Source organism: Crinia signifera, chromosome 9 (assembly GCF_055691185.1).
Source record: "Crinia signifera chromosome 9, ASM5569118v1, whole genome shotgun sequence".
NCBI classification, from domain to species: domain Eukaryota; kingdom Metazoa; phylum Chordata; class Amphibia; order Anura; family Myobatrachidae; genus Crinia; species Crinia signifera.
This window is the reverse complement of record NC_139225.1, coordinates 131,500,250-131,521,221: the sequence shown is the minus strand read 5'-3', so window position 1 is coordinate 131,521,221 and position 20,972 is coordinate 131,500,250. Positions and strand designations below refer to the sequence as shown.

Below are 20,972 nucleotides of genomic sequence, written 5' to 3'. Positions count from 1 at the left end.
TTAGCCACGCCCCTAATTCATTACCGGGGTAGGGGGGGCACAAAATATGCCCTTGCTAGTCTAGACATAGTCTAGCTATGTCTAGGTCAACGGTCACTAGGTTGACCACTAATGGTTCGACAGGGACTAGATGGACACCTTGGACAGTGACTAGTGACTTATGGTCGACATGAGGTTTTCATGATTTTTTTCAGAAAAAAGGTGGATTTTCATACTTTACTATCCAAGTGGGCATAAAGTGGGAATATAATAGTATGGCGAGCAAAGCGGTACATATATGGTCTCCATGTCGATGTATGATTACATAGACACCCAAAAAATCATGTAACCGTTATACAGTACCCGCCTTTTAACTATTGACCTTGCCTATGTTGACCATAAGCTTGTGTCGACCTAGTGACTGCCAACCTAGACATTGTCTATCATCTATACCGTAACCGTGTTTCACTGACCTGCTGTAGCACGGAACACAGCGCTCAGCAGTGGCGGATTCAGGGGGGGGGGCACCCGGGCACGTGCCCCCCCCTGTCATTTCATTTTGTAGCTGAGGACCAGGGCTTTCCAACGAGCCCAGCCCAGTTGAATGTAATTTCATGGCTGTTCATGTTCTTTGAGGGCAGATTACTCTGGAACCAAATGTTCCAGTTTCACTGTACCAAAATCAATCAAAGCCCACTCAAAAGTTCTTCAATATGATACTCATGAAAATGGGTCAGTTGCTTCCGAAGATATAGCCAGTTAAATGAGATAACTGGTTAAAGGGTTTAAAGGGTGGGGGGGTTGTTTTCTCTCCCCCTCACACCTGAAAATGCAGGGACTAGGCTGGTGTAAAAGGGGCCAAACTGGGAATGCATTTTCTGGTGTGAAAGGGGTACTATTTCAAATAGCCGGTATCTGCAGTGCTCTGAATACAGCCAGGCTCTGCCACTGTGAGTGGCTATCACTTCTGTCTGGCGGCGGCTGTCCCCCATTTACCGAGAGCATGTATTCCCCCTTGGCAATGAACATGTAATCCCACATGGCAACGAGCATGGAACCTCTGGCAATGAGCATGGAACCCTTGGCAATGAGCATATAGATAAGCAGCATTTATGTAGCATAATTTATGGTACTTATGTAATATCTGGGCTCCCGTTTTTCTTATGAGACTGCGTCCCCTCGTGGGGCTCGCTGCGCTCGCCACACTTCGGGCACTATATAAAATCAACTCCATGCGTAGATGGATAGTAGGGGTATGAAAAAATGGGGTGCATTTAACATAGGAGCCCAGATAATACATACAGATGGGTCTTGTCCCATCTTGGCAGGGGATGGCGCTGGCGTCGCCAGCCGTCATCCCCCGCCAGCGCCATGGCGATGGTGAGAAGGGGACGCGCGCGCACGAGAGGCGCGCGCGTCCCCTTCCGACGGCGCTTCCATCCGTTCCCCCGGGTCCCCGCCGGCTTGCCGGCGGTAACCCGGGGTCCCCGCCGCCTGCCCGCACCCCCCCCTAACCCCCTCTAACCGTGCCTTTGGTGGACAATGTCCCTGTTTATGAAGCGTACTGTGAATTTTGGCTTAATCTTTGTGGCATTATGTGAATTCTGGCTCAATCCGTGTGGCATTATGTGAATTTTGGCTCAATATATGTGGCATTATGTGAATTTTGTCTCAATCCGTGTGGCATCATGTGAATTTTGGCTCAATCCATGTGGCATTATGTGAATTTTGGCTCAATTCGTGTGGCAGTATGTGAATTTTGTCTCATTCTGTGTGGCATTATGTGAATTTTGCCTCAATCTGTGTGGCATTATGTAAATTTTGGCTCAATCCGTGTGGCATTATGTGAATTTTGGCTCAATCCATGTGGCATTATGTGAATTTTGACACAATCCATGTGGCATTATGTGAATTTTGGCTCAATCCATTTGGCATTAAGTGAATTTTGGCTAAATTCGTGTGTTATTATGTAAATTTTGGCTCAATCCGTGTGGCATTATGTGAATTTTGACACAATCCATGTGGCATTATTTGAATTTTGGCTCAATCCATGTGGAATTATGTGAATTGAGTTTCATTCCATTTGGCATCATGTGTAAGGGGGAAGTATAAAGGGGTCTAGTATTTTGTTGCATAATGTGTAGAAGTTGTATATGGTGTTGTAGACTACACTCAAGGACACACCTCTGTTGAGTGGCCACACCCCTTTTCCGGAGCACGCCTTCGGCGCGCGTACAACTACATCTTTCGCTTTTGTCGCCATGTTGGGCCTGCGTACTTTAAATGCCAGCGCCTATTTTTAATCCCATTCCCACCCTCTCTTTGCCGCTCTCTTAGCATGTACACTGGCACCACTAACACCGCCCCCTCCCCCACCTAAACCCTTTTATCATGGTGCCCCCCCTGTCATTTTACCCTGGATCCGCCCCTGATTGCATCGGACCCACTGTCTGTCACCTGCAGTTTGTGCTCTTTTCCTGCAATTGATAGCTGCAATCGCAGGAAAAGAGTTCAAATTGCAGCTGAATCGCCCAGTGCCATAAGACCACTTTTGCACAAGACCTAATGTTTTATCTTCTTCCTTGTGGGTTTCACAAAATACTTTGTATATTTTTAATTCCCTTGGTAATTGCACCCAATGTATTAATAGATGTATCCAGGCATTAAAGTGTGTGTGTGTGTGTGTGTGTGTGTGTGTGTGTGTGTGTGTGTGTGTGTGTGTGTGGTGGTAGGGGGAAGGTGGGGGGGGGGGCAAGGTACAACTGAGTTCTGTTTCACAACCTATAATGAGGATGGGAAATTAGTTCCAACTCCACCCTGTAGTTCACAGGGGGTGCAAAAAACCCTACCACTGGCCCTGGTTCTGCCTTATGTGGGGAAGGGAGGAATTAGGTTTCATAGGGAAATTAGTCCCACCACCTCTCCAGGACCACTTTAAGTCCTGGATGTATCTGTGATGCATGATGCTTAATGCTAAACTGTATCAGTTAATCATTCTGATTGATAATCTAATTCATGGTGAATCATCCTATTACACCGCTGTACATCACAAATTGAACCTCCTCTCTAGGATCTCCTTGGTCAATTTTATACTAATACCCCTCTAAGTTTATATTAGCTTTTAGCATATGTTAGAACTCTGGACAGTTATGTTTCCCCAGCACCAGGGCTCCTGAGCTGTACAGTTATAAATCTGAGTAGAGACGATTCCTTCCCAACTCTAGCCTGTGGCCCGGAGTTGGGTAATTCATCACTTTTTACCAGCAGTGACTACACCTGACACCTTCCTATATAGTCTAGTTCAGGGGTCTTCCACGTTTAAGACAGTGTGGGCCACATTAAAAAATTCAACGAAGCCCGAGGGCCACTAAGCTCTACTTTGGTATTTAGCATAGCTCTTCACAGATAGACATCACAGCCCCCGCATAGATAGTTGGCACAGCTGCCCATACACATAAACCCTTTCCCCCAATATATAGTAAGCACCAGGGCTATTTCTAGATACAGAATAAAAATGCAGCACCTGCCATACATAATTTGATGGCGCGCGCTCCCAAAAAAGGGTGTGGTCTAATTATAAGGGGCCTGGACTAATTATAAGAGTATGAACTAGCAGGAAAACAATTACCTGACACCTCACTTTTATAACCTGCATGACCAGACATTGGTTACCACAGGAATGGTTGTTGTCCTTCCACGCTTAAGTTGGCTGAAGGCTGCACAGTGAAATATAAACATGAAGGCCCATTACACCATGATGCCCATTACACATTATGCCACACACCATGATGCCCATTACACATTATGCCACACACCATAATGCCCATTGCACATTATGACTCACACTATGATGCCCATTGCACTATAATGCCCCCAATACTGCTGCTTATACATATGATGCCCTCTGCAGTGCCTTTCAGAAAATGCCACCAGTAGTGTCCCTCATAAAATGCCACCAGTAGTGTCCCCCACAAAATGCCACCAGTATTGCCCTCCATAGTCAGAACTGCATTGCACAGCCTGCCAGCCCTCCCATAGTCAGCACCACATTGCACTGCCAGCCCCACCAAAGTCAGCACTGCATAGCCAGGCAGCCACCTAACCATAGACAGGACCACATTGCACTGCCAGCCCCCCCGCCATAGTCAGCACTGCACAGCCATACAGCCAGCCTCCTCCCCATAGTCAGCCCCACATTGCACTGCCAGCCCCACCAAAGTCAGCACTGCATAGCCAGGCAGCCACCTCCCCATAGACAGGACCACATTGCACTGCCAGCCCCCCCCCCCATAGTCAGCACTGCACAGCCAGACAGCCAGCCTCCTCCCCATAGTCAGACCCACATTGCACTGCCAGCCCCCCCATAGTCAGCACAGTCAACCAACCCCCCTCATAGTCAGCACCCAGCCATCCCCCCCCCCATAGTCAGCACCGCATTGCAGCCTTCCCCCTCCCCCGTAGTTAGCACTGCATTTAGCCAGCTTCCCCTTCCCTAAGAAACCTGCCTGAATCTTCTGCAATGTCCCTGGCAGAGGTCTCAGGAAACACAGCAGCTCCGCCAGAGGGCTGGTGGTGGCTGTCACTTGTGGCTGTCTTCTCTGAAAGAGCGCGGGGGCGGGACGGGTGCGCGGCATCAGGAAATACACAATGTGCATGTCCGCGCACTGTCCTGCCCGCCCCAGCCACTACACATCCACCTCCGCCCTGTCCCACATGCAAAGGGGACTAGCGTGGATTTTTTTATTTTTTTATTTTACACTGCAGGCAACGAGCCACTCAAAACAACTCAGGGGTTGAAGACCCTTGGTCTAGTTGATCATAGCATAATGGATATATCATGTTTTCTTCTGTGCTTCTGGAATTGGTTTACTGTAATATCTTGTTATTTGTGTATGCTAAGCTAAGGGAAATCTGCTGCTTATCAGGTGACTATCTACCTTTATTTGTTCAGTTATACAGGATTATGTTTAGCATCATTTATTTGATCATGCTCTTCTGCATGTAAAGGATTCAAGTTTATCTTGATTCCCAAGGATAACGGCTTTTCCAAGTTTGTCTGTATTATCAGGCTAACCTGCACTCCCCTGTTCTTGTACTGAATATGCCATCAATAAACATCATTCCTAATTTATTACTACAATCTCTGACTTGTGATTAAGCTGAACCCAAGTGTTTCATAACAGTAAAGCAATCATTTTTAAGAATAAAACTTTCCAATCTATAGAGACTCTAGATCAGCAAATCCACTGTTTCATTGTGGTCGGCACTATGGAGATATCACTTACTCCTCATCAATGTCAGCTGACACACATGAGGAGCAGTAGCATATCAATCTGCTGATGCCGTACACATACCTGTACTCCTACATACCTTCACAGATACTCTCATCCCAAGTCTGCAGGCGGTCACCCTGCAATGGTAACTTTCTAGACAGGGCACATAGGCAATCTTTGGGACAGCAGATATCCATCTGTTTTTATTACCTGATGATTTGGAGAAGTGCAGTCTCGCTCACTCATTAATTCCTGAGAATCTATGACTATCGGTTGTCTGATCAAACACAGGAAATTAATGGGCATTTTAGGAACAGCAGCAGCTACACTCAGGGCCGCCGATAGGGTGACCAACTTATCCCTTTAATCCGGGACACATATTAATTACACAGGTTCTGTGGCAGTTTAAAACCAGGTGAAATGGAGTCTTGAGGTGTGGCAGTTTAAAACCAGGTGAAAGCCAGCCACAGAACCTGTGTAATTAATATGTGTCCCGGATTAAAGGGATGAGTTGGTCACCCTAGCCGCCGAGAGGTATGCCGGGCCCCGGTAAAATGTTTGAGGTGTGGCTTAATCGCAGGAGACATGGCCACATACTGCGATTAGGCAACGCCCCCAAAACATTTAGGGGGTGAAAAAACACTAACACTAAAACCCTCAGCAGCAGCACATGCCTACAGCATGTGCTGTGCTGTCAGCAGGCTCAGCATGAGCTCTCATGCTGTAGCAGTGGGCTGCCCGGGAGGGATGGAGGGGGCGTCAGACCAGAGCCCCTCCAGCAAGCCCGAGCCCGGGTAAATATATAAATATACTAATACCATCATGAGTGCAGCTGTAGGATTACTGTGAACCATTTGTATTGATTGTTCAAATGGTTATCTCCATATAACAGTTGATTACAGGGTGCAGTAGCCTTGTTCTAAATATTGTGTTACTATTTCATACTTTCATAATTAACATTATACACAGGCTACACTTTTTGTCTTTTAACCCTTTCAAGTTCAACAACTAGTCATGCTCAACAGCCCTAGCACTAGTTGAAGATCCAATGGTGAGCCACTTTAAAATAACAACAATAACAGCATTGAACATTCAATGTAGACCATTTTTTTATTTAAAAAAAAAATGGACTGTAAAAGGTTACGGATCTCTATGATTATACATGAGACCAATAATATGTGTCTTATCAATTGTAACATTTTCACTGATTTTCTCGAATTTACAAGTCCAGGTGCTTAGCCGCCCGATTTTCATTGTTGCAACCATTACTGTTGACTGATATAATTAACTTAGCAGTTTGAACTGGAGCTGCTATTTTGCAATATCGCTGGGCTCGATCAAAACTGAGTTTCATACAGAGTTCTTTTCTTTCTTGATTTACCAATCTTATAATCACCTTCTAGGATCATTCTGTGACCCTCGGCACTGTCTCAGCAGAGCTGTTTGCAACGTCATCTTCTCCATCATGTTTGGAAATCGTCATGAATACGGGGACAAGGACATAGATACTGTTTTGTCCTATATATATGAAACATTTGTGATAGTCAGTTCGGCCTGGGGACAGGTAACAATGGAATTATATTACTTAGTATATTTATTAAGTATAAGATGCAAAAACTGACACTTGCTTTGTCTGATACATACAGACAGGCATATTATACTTGCACACCGTCAGGCTGAAGTGTTAAGCCACTTGCATTTGTATATTATGTATGCCCAGAGATAAAAATGGCCCCCAAAATATGAAAATGTAAAGTTTAACGCATTGAGGGGCTGATTCAGACTCATTCGTTTGGGCCCGTTTTTTATGCTGGGGATCTGCGCATGCACATGTGGGAATATGCGCATGTGCGAACGCTTTTGGTGAGTATCACACTCGCTGAGGCATTCCCACAGTAAGGGGGCTCAGCAGGGGAATGCGCAACTTTTTATGGGCGTCCATATAAAATAACTGGGCATTCACCTGCTAACACAGGTGCGGCGGAGTGGTAAGGCAAGGTGGGGCATGGGCGGCGAGGGTTGCTAACTTTACTGGGGGGGGGGGGGGGCTGCCGAAATTTTAAGTGGGAGGGGCGCATATATTATAGTTACGCCACTGGGGTGTTTTCAATGTCAATTCAGATCAACATGTTTTGCCTCTTATGACACTGTCTATCCCGCCATATTTGTGTTGTTTTCCATGTAGGATGATTACCCCAATGTAGGCCTCTAATTTTACCAGCTGTATTATAAAATAGCAATATATTGAATTCATATCAATCCTTAATGGGACATCCATTGCACAACTGACCAATGACAGGTGCTTCATGTTACCTGGAATAAATTGTGATTGGGAACTGGCTACGGTTGCTCATTATTCTTACTGTTGTAGCCCCTCTATAATGTCTATGTTTTTATGGCACACTGTTCATTATTGTCTCCAGGTGTATGAGATGTTTCCTGGGCTGATGAGATTTATCCCTGGGCATCACCACAAGATAACTCTTCTTCTTAAGAAGCTTGGTCAATATGTAGATAAGAAAGTTCAACTAAACCTGAAGACTTTGGATCCGGATAACCCGAGAGATTATGTTGATGCTTTCCTCATTAAAATGGAAAAGGTAAAATGTGAACGCGCCATGGAGAAAGCCAAGTTAGATTTTATGGGTGAATGAGGTCATTCTGGTTGGCTCGCCCGTCCGAGTGTCCGCCCCCTGCCGATTCGTCTATGCATCAGGAGAAATCATTTGATGGTCGACAACCATCGAATGATGTCTCCTGCCATCGCAAATAAAAGTCAGTGGAAAGGAACAGAACCTACAATGAGCAACCAAGCAACAATACAGCTAATAGATGACACAAGCCACAAAATGATCACATTGCTGTAATTCCCCTTCTGTCTCTCAAAGGAATAATTAAAAAAGCTTTTCTGATTCTCTTTCTGATTGGTTAATTTTTGAACACCAGTCTGATCATTTAATTTCCATCCTACAATCAAATCAGCCATGGAGATGAAATTAACAGATATCTGCGCCGCCTTAATTTGTGAACATTTGTATATGAGAAATATGGTTAGAATTGTATGTAAGATGCCTGTATTGCAACTTGAGTTATAGGTGAAATGTGTTAAATAGAGAGCATATGATTTGGAAGGGGGTGTGTATTGTTTTGTTTAATTCAAAAGCGGTTACAGAGTAAGATGTACATTGATAGTGTGGATGGTACAGTGACATTTGTGGGTGTGGGTGGGGGTGCGTGTTCTTGAGGTGTGTGTGTGCAATAGTATAGTAGGGTGTTTTTGAGTCAGCGGCTCCCCACTGGCGGAGGTCACGACACAGGAAAACAGGAGGCTGGGTAGTTATAGGGGTGTGTGGGCATGAGGGGGACTAAAGAGGAGGGTGGGGGACACTGTGCAGCTTCTGCCAGTGGGTGATAGTCCAGCGTGGCAGCACAGGAGTACAGGACGGTGGCCCTGAGTCAGTGTCTCCTCCCACTGGGTGGGAGTTAGGGTGCATGAGAGCAGGAGGCTGGGCTATGAGGCATGATAGGGGTATGTGGGCAACACAGCGTCAGCGACTCCCCAGTGGTGGAAGTTACGGTTCAGGAGAGAAGGAAGCTGGGTAGTGATAGGGGTGTGTGGGCATACGGGGGACTAAAGAGGAGGGTGGGGGACACTGTGCAGCTTCGGTCCAGCGTGGCAGCACAGGAGTACAGGACGGTGCCCCTGAGTCAGTGTCTCCTTCTACTGGGTGGGAGTTAGGGTGCATGAGAGCAGGAGGCTGGGTGGTAAAGCATGATAGGGGAATGTGGGCAACACAGGGTGAGCGGGTCCCCACTGGCAGAAGTTATGGGGCAGGAGAACAGGAGGCAGGGCAGTGATAGAGGTGTGTGGACATGAGGGGTAGTAAAGGTTTTTGGCTGTTGCTCAGTAGGGATAGGCATTGGTGCAGACGCCATTGATGGTTGGCATTGATGGTGATTTTGCACCCTGCCATCGATAGTAGTAACATATTACTTGGATAACCATCTATTGTTGTAGCTATCGATGGTCATCCATTATATCTGACTGAATAGGCCGTGGGTCAATCAGAACTTGGTGGCGGGACTTCCGGGTGTGGGGGGCGGAGCTATGCTCCGTGTCCCGGCACCTTAAAAAAATTTGAAACTTGATTGGTTCTCCTTTGCCATCAATATAGGGAAACCATCTGGTCCTCCCACATCGATGGCAAATGTATTCAACATCGGCCATAAACCATCAATGATTTGAAATCATTGATGGTCGATGGGCATCCCTAGAACTGGAGGAGGGTGGGGGACAGTATACAGCTCCCGGCAGTGGGTGAGCGTCTCCTCCCACTGGGAGGGAGTGAGCATGCATGAGAGCAGGAGGCTGTATAATAGTGGTATGTGGGCAAGACATTGATAAAAGTTGTGGCGCTGGTGCAGAGGACCGTGGGGACACTTCTGGCAGTGGGAGAACCTGCAGCACGGCAGCAAGGGCCGGATTTCCCACCTAGGGGCGGCACCTGCTTGTGGCAGTACAGGATCCCCCATTGTCACGGGGGTACGTGAAATGTGGGAGCGGGGTCGAGGGGGTCCGCTGGGGGGTGGAATTGCCAGAAGGGGGTCAGGGGGGTCTGAAAATTGCGGGAGGGGGGGTGCGGGGATCCGCGATTAGCGGGAGGGGGCGGGGGTCCGCAAATCATGGGAGGGGGCGCGGGGGGGCTTGAATCGCGGGAAGAGGGGTCTGCAAATTGCGGGAGGGGGGTTGTCGGGATCAGTGAATTGCGGGAGGGGGGTTGTGGAGGTCCATGAATCACGGTAGCGGCGCAGGGGGGTTTCGTGAATTAAGGGAGGAGGGGCGCAGGGGGTGGTGCGGGGTCCGTGAATCGCAGGAGGGGGCATGAATCACGGGAGGGGGGGTCGTGGGGGGCTGCGAATCGCAGGAGGGGGGGTGCGAGGGGCGCCGTGAATTGCGTGAGGGGGGGCGTGAATCGTAGGAGGGGGAGTCCGCGAATCGCGGGAGAGGGTCTGCAAATTGCGGGAGGGGGCACTGGAGGGGGGGGGGGGTGAATCGCGGCGGGGTCTGCGAATGGGGGGAGGGGCACGGGAGGTGCCGAGGGGGTCTGCAAATCGCGGGAGGGGGTGCTCTGGCTAAATATATGAGATTATTTTTTTTTTTATTGCTTTGTTTGTGCCTTTAACACTATATGACATTTTTAATTGACTGGAGATGCTCAGATTGAATTTGTACATAACTGTTATCTTTAATTTCTTCTTGTGGTCAGTGGAGCCCAGGATGTTCGTCCATGCCTGTGTGGATGATTTTCACACTTTGCTCTACCAGGGATGAGATTTCATGATGTCTCATTCACTCCCCACTGCAGTCTTGGAGCAGGAGAAGGGGAATTATCTTTAGGACAGCTACTGTTGGTGGCATCATGTGTAGCATCCATTGCATGTAATTGCTTCCAATGTTAGAATTAAGGGCTGGGGCAGCGCTCAAGGCAACGTCTTTTTATGGCCCTGGAGTAATAGCAGTTGTCCGTAGGTTAACACAGTATAAGGAGTATATGGATTATTTATAGGGATTATTTGCTACAGTATATACTAATCAATTAAGAATACATCATGGGATCAGTTCTATTTACCAACATATTCTCTTCTTCACTAGGAGAAAAATAACCCACACAGTGAATTCAACATGGAGAATTTATTGGCATGCACCTTACAGATCTTCTTTGCTGGGGTGGAGACCGTCAGCACAACGCTGAATTATTCTTTCTTAATTCTCCTGAAATATCCCGATGTTCTTGGTGAGTGATTTAATAAAAAAATCATCCCCATCTAAGGTTTCTATTATCACATTGATTTCTGGCAGATTATCTTTTTATAAGGGCTCTAGTATATAAAACGCTTTGTGCGCCATCTACAGGATTGATGTGTAAACTGAAACTTCCTGAGTCAAGATAACCTACCTGATTAATGATTGATATATAGTTGATACTCATGCAAAATAGATCTTGTATATTTGGGTGTGTTATATATGTATACATTTGTATATACAGTATTTATAGTATATACTGTACATACAGTATAGCCATTTTGGACTTGAGGAGCCTGCAAACTGCACGCGTCAAGTGACATCTCCCTGATGTCTCATCATACATACCTCAGTTTCTTTCTAGATCACTAAGCTATATAATAGTGAAAATGAAATCCAAATTCATCATATAGTTTTTGCGGGAACAAGCAGACAAAGGGCGGGATTCTCTAAACTAAAAATGTGGTAAAAACCCCGTTATCTGGGGTTTTACTGCATTGTGGGATGCTCTAAAGACCCCCCGCCGGTTTACAGTGACAGGAGGCATCACCACCAAAAGCCCCATAGAAGCCTATGGGCTTCTACCGCGACCCACTGCCACCTCGCACGGACCCCCGCCGCCCCGAACGGACCCCCAATGACCCCCCCTCACCTGTGTCCGTGCAGCACAGCTCTAGGCCTGTGACCTCCTCCTCCCTGCACTGTAAATCCTCTTTCGGGTGCAGGGAGGAGGAGGACAGCCCACCCACCCGCAGAAGCAGCACATAAGCCGGGTAAGGGAGGGAGGGGGAAAATGCCGGGACCTGCTGCACAACGCTGGCTCACTGTAATGGACAACTCTTAATGCAAAAGCTGTCCTTTGCCATAATTCTCACATATGTTACTGCATGTCCGGCGATGTGCGGCGGATGGGGGGCACGGATATTAGAGAATCCCACCCAAAAACACAAAAACTCATAGTTCATAAACAGTCCCTAAAAGTATATTTCACAAAAATAATTCTATATACAGACAGAACCCTTACACATACCTCCACACTGTCCAGATTTTTACAGGTCATTCTCATTTTTTGGGACTATCCTGCGTTCCACCCGGGGGTGCCCAGAGCCGAATTTCCCATTAGGCACGTGAGGCACGTGCCTAGGGGTGGCACATGTTTGGGGGCGGCACTTGGATAGTACTGTCAGCCCAAAATGTACCAATAACTGCAAAATATCCACTGTACTGTACTATATTCCATCTTAAATAGAGTGTAAATGGATAGGACATGCAGATACTGCCCCTATAAAATGTCCTACTTAGTAAACATTATTGTTGTGCCTAGGGGCGCCCTCATCCCTAAATCCGCCCCTGGGGTGCCGGATGACCTCCCGACAGTCGGGATTCCAACAGTCAGTACACTGACATCGGAAACCCAACTGTTAAATACCCGACAGTCAGGATCCTGACTTACAGGGTCTATTCTCCATTGTGGGGGTCCACGACACCCATAGAGGGAGAATATAACCTGTGGTGAGCGCAACGAGCCAGCAAGGGGATTCCATGCGCTCACCCCCCTGTTGTGTTCCGATGTCAGTATCCTGTCGGAATCCCGACTGTCGGACTGCTATACCACACCCACCTGGGGCCAGCATTGTCAGTTGGGGGTCCCCCCTGTCAGTGTTTTAAGTGGACCTGTAAAATGTGAATTGTTTGGGTTCCTGAGACCCAAGTTTAATAACCAATGGATAATTATCAAAAGATTACACATTTCACATTAATATCCTTGTTACAAATGTTAATATTATCATTTAATTTCTTTGTATTTTTCCTCTTCACCAGCCAAAGTTCAGGAGGAAATTGACCACATCATCGGCAGAAATCGCAGTCCGGTGGTACAAGACAGGAAAAACATGCCTTACACAGAAGCAACAATCCATGAAATGCAAAGATTCATAGATCTGATTCCAATGGGTGTACCACGGAGAACAATAAGAGAAGTGAAGCTAAAAGGATACACAGTACCAAAGGTATAAATCTATCAGGTTTGGTATGTGAGTTTGACTTTAAAAATAATCACAATAAGGACAGAGACACATAGTGATATGCATCACCTTGACGATGTACAAACACATTGATGGTTGCACACAACACAAACCAGAGTGAAGTGTCCCATTGGAGCGGTTATCTGCCATGTGTTCCGGAGCCTATTTTTGACTGTCTTATGCTATTGTGCAACAGTTGTCTGGTACTATTCTTCTGGTACTGTAGGTGGAATTGACCTCATTTGTTATATGTATTGTATTGCATTTTTATATATGTGCATCCAATTTATTTTATATATATTTTTTATAGTGTCGCGCTGGGGGCAGGGGGTCCCTGCAACTCCGGGGCACTGTGTCCTGCCCTGCCCGGGGTGAGAGCGGGGGCTGCTGCACTGCGCCGAGGAGGTGAGCGGGGACTGGCGGCTCTGGCTGAGGTGCGGGCGGCTGTCTGCACTGTCTCACCAGTTCCGGAGCGGGGCAGCAGCGGAGTGCGGGCAGCGGGAGCGCGATGTGGATGTCCCGCTGCCTCTGTGGTGGGGTGGTGGTGAGAGAGATGGTGCTGAGAGACAGTCCGACATTGGCAGCAGCAGCAGTAGCGCAGGGTGTGCTGATGATGAGAAAAAATGGGGGTGGCCCAGACCACACTAGGTGGGTCTGGGTTAAGGTGCGCCTGGCTCGAGAGGTTAATCCCTAGCTGCTGCTCGGTGACAGGGTAGTTGGTCCTGTATTATGTACACAAGAAAAGACAAGGGGGTTGAGCAGCGCTGGAAAAAAATTATTTTGGATGATTGTAAAATTTCTATGAAAAAATGTAGATGAAAGATTGGTTGATCTAGTACAAAATGATTTATTAATCTAAAAGGAAATGCATATAGCCAGATTGCACATGTGCTATTAAAAAACAACAGTGGTTAAAAGTTCATATCTCACCATACCAAACTGGAGGGTGTAGAGGCCCCGGAGAGTCCCATGAGTCCTGTGTGGGTCAGTGGTAATGAGCCCACTATGGTAGTAGGGAGGGAGGACCAGATGGACTGTTTAGGAGCGGCCCAAGTGCCGCTCCTGGAGGGAGCCGGCTAATCGTGTCAACTTGGGCCGCTCCTGAACAGTCCATCTGGTCCTCCCTCCCTACTACCATAGTGGGCTCATTACCACTGACCCACACAAGACTCATGGGACTCTCCGGGGCCTCTACACCCTCCAGTTTGGTATGGTGAGATATGAACTTTTAACCACTGTTGTTTTTTAATAGCACATGTGCTGATGATGAGAGGGATGGAGAGCAGCCAGCGGTGCAGCTGATGGAGAGCGGGCAGGGGGGCGCATGGTGAGGTGATGCCCCCCATCACCTCAACATGTGCCCCCCCTGCCTGCTCTCCATCAGCTGCACCGCTGGCTGCCTGCTCTCTGTCCCTCTCATCATCAGCACATCCTGCGCTGCTGCTGCCTGTGTCTCAGCGCCGTCTCTCCGAGCATAGTAGGTAGGGGGGGGCTTTACCGCTTTTCACTATAGCTTTCACAACGCAAACCTGCTTTAGACCAGGTATTTACATGCGAAAGGGGTTAAACTTGTTCTGACCCATATCAAAAACTGTTTAAAATACCTGGTCTAAGCAGGTTTTGCAGTGTGAAAGCAGCATTACTGTTGTCCCCTGCCGCCGCTGCTTGCTTCTTCCCTGGGGAGGGGAGCGGAGCGCATCTTCTGTCTCTCCTGCCCCTCCGTCTTCTATCTCGTGGGCTGGCTCCTGACTGGCTGCCAGCCCGCGAGCTCTGATTGGTGTCTGTGTCACAGTGACACAGGGAGGGGAAGGAGAGACGCGTGATGCGCTCCCCTCCCCTCCGAACACTATCAGCAGTGGCGGGGCGGCGGAGGCCACGCCCCACCACTTACATATGCGCGCATGCGCATTTACAACTTTTAGGGGAATTAGTTATGGCGGTACGGGGTACCGGCAGTATATCTTTTAACGGTACGCCGCACCGCCATACTTGCACCACTGGTGTCACCCCACTAACTGGTGACACCCGGTGCGGGCCGAAACCCCCGCACATGCCTAGTGATGCCACTGGTCCTGGCTGAGGGCTTTGTCCACCACCGCACGCACCCGCCTTGTTACACACTCCCCCACTATGCCATAACATCCTTGCTGTGATACAGGTGCTATGCAGCAAGGATATTAAAGGACATATCTGTAGATTGCAGTCAATGTTTTTCTACCTTAAATTAATTTGATATAATTATTTTTTGCAAACACTTTTGGGATACAGTAACTTCCGGGATACATTTACATTTAATGCTTCAGTAAACCGAGAGGATACAGTAAACGTATGATACAGATGATGGGTCAACAATGTCTAGGTCATCAGCCAATAGGTTAACACCAAATGCTTGACATTAACAAGGTCAACATACAGATGGAGCCGCTGCAAACCTTGGCCGGTGCTCTCCAGATCAATTTCATTTCATCACGCGCACGCATGTCCCAGTATCATGGCGGCTGAGCAGCGTCTCCCTGCCGGTCTCTGCTTCAGGAAGATGCTGTCTAGTTCAGGTGGGCGAGGGGAAGGGGCGGCGGGGGGGACGACGATGACCGGTGGTGATGGCGGGGGAGGCAGCGGGGACCCCCGCCAAGCTCCATTGCCACGGGTAGCCGGCAGCTGGCAGGGCATGGCGATAGAATTGCCTTCCCCTGCAAAGATCTGTAGACAAAAGGTGAACACAAGCATACGGGTGACTTTGCTGTCATTGACACATAAAAAATGTATGCCATGCACATTGATAGCAGAGGGATGCCACTTGCCCAAATCCTTGCTAGTGATGTAAGCCAAATCTAAAAATTGATAAAAAAAAACAGAAAAACCCCATGTTGGCTTTTCATGTGTTGACCATTTTCGTCTTGATGTTGACTTTTTGCTTGTCTCGTCCTTTTGCTTATGTCGACCTTGTGCCTCTCAACCTTTTTGGATGGATCTAGACAGAGTCAACCTTTTCATAGTCAACATAATATACCACACACACTTTAGACGAACGCGTTGTAGAACACACAGGTGCTTCAAAGTTTGGGAACCCTTCCGAGTAGATAAAGAGAACCAATTTAACAAATGCGACAAACAAATTAGATGTGATTATTTTTTTATTGAGGAAAATGATCCATTAATGTATATCTTTGAGTGGTAAAAGTAAGCTTCAGATTATTTCACAACAATTTGATTGGATTAAGGTTTAGGACTTTGATTTGGCCATTCCAAAACTTTAAATGTATTCTTCTTTATCCATTCTATGGTCCAATGACTTGTGTCCTTTGGCTTGTTGCCTTTCTTCATGGACAACGTTCTATTGAGATGCAGCTCTGTCCATATTCTAGTACAATTAAGAATTAATTGTCCCATCATTGATGGCAAGTCATCCTATACCAGATGCAGCAAAACAGGCCCAAACCATGCTATCACAGATAGTATGAGGTTTTTATGCTGGAATGCCGGGGGCCGGTGGCTGATGTAGCATGGCTTCAGTGCCCGCCCACTCTTTGGTGGACTCCAACGGAAATAAAAGTCATTTTAGGGGAGAGAAATCATTCAATGGGCGTTTCAGCTCTCGGTAGGCAGTGAATTTCGCTGCTTATCGTGCCAACCAGAATCACCCCAATGATTTAAACATCATAGAAAGCAGTGCAATTTAAACTTTTTGAGTGCCAAGGGAATTTGTCAAAATAGGTGTGAAAATTGGCAAGCAAATCTTTTTTATTAACCATTTGAGTGCCAACGTTGCTGCGAGAGATTCTCAAAATATCTGTTTAAGTGCCAGCGCCGCTCACAGCGACTGTTCTTTTTTGGGTGCAATATTTAACCAAACTTCAATTAATTGACTTGGCTGTATTTGTACTTACTGTATTTATACTATAAGAACAGTCGCTGTGAGTGATGCTGGCATTTCTAGCCAATATTTTGAGTATCGCTCTCAGCAACATTGGCTCTCAAAGTTGTATGTATGTATGTATTCAGTTGAAAAATTAAGAAAATAAAGAACCATATGAAAAAGCAAACGAAAAGAGAGAAGGAACAGGAAAAAAAAGTACAAGTACCCCAATAATACAGACTATGGGTTAAGAGTAATTTCTGTCTGAAATATCTCTCTTAAAAGATACTCAACTCTGGACCAATAAGGTCTAATCTTAGGGCAGTTTCACCAAATGTGGCAAACGTCTCCCTTAGAGCTACAATTGCACCGACAAAATGGTGAGGCGGATGGAAAAATGTTATCAAGCCTGGCGGGGACCATCTCGTATAGATTTTATAAAAATTTTCTTTGATAAGGGAGGAATTGGTGGAGTGTGCTACATTATATCTAATAATATATCTATATCTAATAATCATTCATCTATATCTATATCTAATAATCATTCATCTGTTGGGGGAGGCAAGGTCTCTCTCCCAACGACTTTCATTGGGGTCTTGTATAACTTTATACCAATTATACAATGTCCAATAATTTATCTCATAAGTAAATAAAAGCATACTAAGAAGCTTTAGGCATGTTTTCTATGATACATTTAATTATAAATGAATTTGTTTTATAAAGTATTTTTTTATTACTCATGTTTCCAGGATACTGATGTATTGCCGATGCTAACATCTGTACTGAAGGATCCGTCCTGTTTTAAGTTTCCAACAGAGTTCAACCCTGAAAATTTTCTCAATGAGAGGGGAGAGTTTCAGAAGAACAACGCCTTCATGCCTCTAGCTGCAGGTAAGCGCCTTATTTGTGACACTTCCACAAACAATTTCACTTTAAGACAAATCCAATTAACATAATGGTCTATAGCAGTGGTTCCCAACCCTGGTCCTCAAGAACCTCCAACAGTGCACGTTTTCCAGGTCACACGGCAGGTGCACTCATTATTCAAACACATTTGAAAAGATCACAGGTGGAACTAATTATCTCACCTGTGATTCTGTGTGGAGACCTGCAAAACGTGCACTGTTGGGGGTACTTGAGGACCAGGGTTGGGAACCACTGGTCTATAGGGTCAACTTAAGAAAGTCCCTGCCACAGAAATGTCATTGTCAAAACTATATACTGAAGTATATATATATTATATAAAATATAAGGGACCCCATTGTCTGCAGGTTCATACTCTATTGCTCAAAATAATTACAATAAATATAGCTGTCACATTAGTGGTAATCTGGGTACACACTAGTACAGGGGTGGCCAACCAGTTTGAGGCAAAGAGCCTAAAAATATCTTTAGCCAAGCTAAAGAGCCGATATCATGTGCGGCAGCAAAAATGTGGTGTGGCCTAGCTGGTACAAGGTCATGCCCCATTTTCGTGCAAGCACCATCACATAAAATACACTGAAACAATCCAGATCAACATAAAATAAACTAAAAGAGCCAGATCCACATAAATTACATTTTAGAAGCCAGATCCACATAAAATACCTTTTGAGGCACAAGTCACGCTGCGCAGCTGCATGACCCCGGGATCCTCACATTGGCTGGGCTTTCTGCCCACTGATCCGATAATAGCATCAATTTGCCACGAGGATGCAGGGCTTAGTTATATTTTGCCCAGTCTCTCTCTTTTGTTGGTGGGGTTCTGCTCCGGCTTTGGAGGGCCGTCACAGGACTGGTACACTGATCCCCGGGGGTAGCCTACATCTACAGGACCGCTTCAGTGACAAAAATGGTGAACCGGTCTGGGAAACCACACCCCCTATCTGAAAAGCCATGTGCCCTTTTGCTCCTAAGATGATGGAAACCATTAATTAATAGGGAACTTATCCATAAAGTGTGCATATCCAAACATTGTACAGTAGGTGTTCACTAATAGAAATCAGTAACTGTAGCTACAGTATTGTTTGGCTATAATTTATATGGTTTAGTGCAAAGTTTGCAAATAAAGGAATCAGAAAATTAATCCAAATGAGTCGATTTAACTTTTATAAAGATGTAAACATTTGTAATACAATAATTTAATATATTTTAGCAAGATTTTGCCTTTATTTATTTTTTTCTACTGTGAATAAATGGGTGTTATGGTGTGTACACAAGGGGCAATTTACCCCTCGATTTTGACTATATAGACAAATACAAATCGGTATCGCATAGACATCGAATGGAGATTAAACATGTTTTCAGTTTTCTATCCCAATTTGATGCTGATGCGTGCTCCCGTTCATCTGAAATCGAATAGCTAAATAGTCAGTGCAGCAATGACTATATAGTGCAAATCTGTACTATATAGTCAAAATCAAAACGTGCGTTAGGCTTGCTGTGCAACTTGATCCCGATTTGATCCCAATCGAATCGGGATCAAATAGCAAGTCTATCGCACCATGTGTACACAGCATTAATGTAATGCCACGTACTGTACACACGGTTCGATTGGGTCTATTTTTCTATTTGATTTTGCTTATATAAGCACAATACAATTACAATTGAATCAAAATCGAATGGACAGCAGTTTTTAGCCGCATTCGATGCCGATTTGATCCTGATGCGCGGCCCCGCTGCATCGAAATCCAATAGGAAAATAGACTGTGCAGGCAAGACTATACAGTGCAGATCTGTAATATATAGTCCAAATTAAATGCGTTTTGCTTCCCATTCCATGCAAAACCGCACCGTGTGAACACCCTTTTAGACTCTTACATCCAATAATGAGTTATTACTTAAACTGTGTGACAGGGACTGACCATTTACTTCTATGTCATCACACTTCTTAGGAAAGAGAATCTGCCTCGGAGAGCCCCTGGTACGAATAGAACTGTTTCTCTTCCTTGCCGCCATACTGCAAGATTTTAACCTGAAGTCCCCTGTGCCACGGGAAGAACTGGACATTACACCAAATGTATCTGGACTGGGGAACTTTCCCAAACCATACAAAATTGCCTTTATTCCTCGTTAACTGTTAAAATGGGCTCAGAACTTAGAGGTTGCCGGCTTTAACTTACTTTGGGGTGAAGGTGAAGAATTTAGTTTGTCTTATTCTTTTTTGTTATTCTTTGTCACATTTATGGTACTTATAATGTGTGTGAATGTATAATATACACTGTACAGTATGTGTAGAAAATAGGGGTGCACCTATCATTTTAGTGTTAAAGCTATTTCATAAATTGATCAAAGCATTATAAATATCTCATGCTTCAGTCGTACCCAAGGACCTTTGGCATGAGGGGGCACTGTTCTCTGATGAGAACATGGGCCTTGACCGGCGATTAATTAGATTTATCCAGCATGCTGGATATTAATCGCCGGGCGAAATCGGCAAGCAGAGCCGTGCATCGCTAACACTGTGGCCCCTACACACAGAGCTATGTAGGGGTATTTTCTAAGTGATCTAGTGAGATCGCTTAGAAAATGCCCTGAAATCGCCACGGTGCGTAGGCCCATTAGTCTACCACCATATTAACAATTTGAATAATTCAATTAGCCATCAAAAATACATTTAGTCAATACTTCAATACCAATTCCACCTTGTTATGTGTCATTAGTTATTTAGTTGACATTTGTGATGGGTAGATAATTATTACAGGAGATTGGAAGAAATGGGATATAGACAAACTGGCGCAATGAAATACTTGAAGGTTTACGTTCAGACTCCTGCTTTTCCAAGATGGACTTTCTCTCAAACAGGATATTGGTTATCAGACCATGATGAGTCGTGAAACATAAAAATAAATAAACAATAATTAAAATACAAATATTGTGTGTGTGTCTCTTAATATAAACCCCCTAATGGGTGGTGTGTTCAGTGTGAAGATGGATTTGGTTCCACGAGGCTGTCATGAACCTGACTTGGTTCAGTCAGTTTCTGAGGTTTCTATGCCTGTTTGCTCCTAGCTGCTGCTGTTGCAGCTGCCCTGCATTCCCAGTGATTAAGTCTCCAG

The 20,972-nt window shown here is 45.7% G+C and overlaps 1 protein-coding gene across 3 annotated transcripts in view; it reads left to right on the top strand.

Annotated features, from left to right (window-relative positions):
* The window catches only part of LOC146036048 (cytochrome P450 2G1-like), a 66,744-nt gene extending 45,998 nt beyond the window's left edge, over positions 1-20,746 (top strand). For 2 of the 3 annotated variants that reach the window (XM_083159818.1, XM_083159820.1), the window contains 6 exons: positions 6,656-6,816; positions 7,676-7,852; positions 10,906-11,047; positions 12,877-13,064; positions 17,685-17,826; positions 19,809-20,746. In XM_083159818.1, coding sequence (XP_083015944.1) covers positions 6,656-6,816; positions 7,676-7,852; positions 10,906-11,047; positions 12,877-13,064; positions 17,685-17,826; positions 19,809-19,990 — 992 coding nt within the window. In that variant the 3' untranslated portion in view covers positions 19,991-20,746. The remainder of the gene's footprint in view (positions 1-6,655; positions 6,817-7,675; positions 7,853-10,905; positions 11,048-12,876; positions 13,065-17,684; positions 17,827-19,808) is intronic. The other variant, XM_083159819.1, reaches the window with a different exon arrangement.
* Positions 20,747-20,972: the final 226 nt, after the last annotated feature.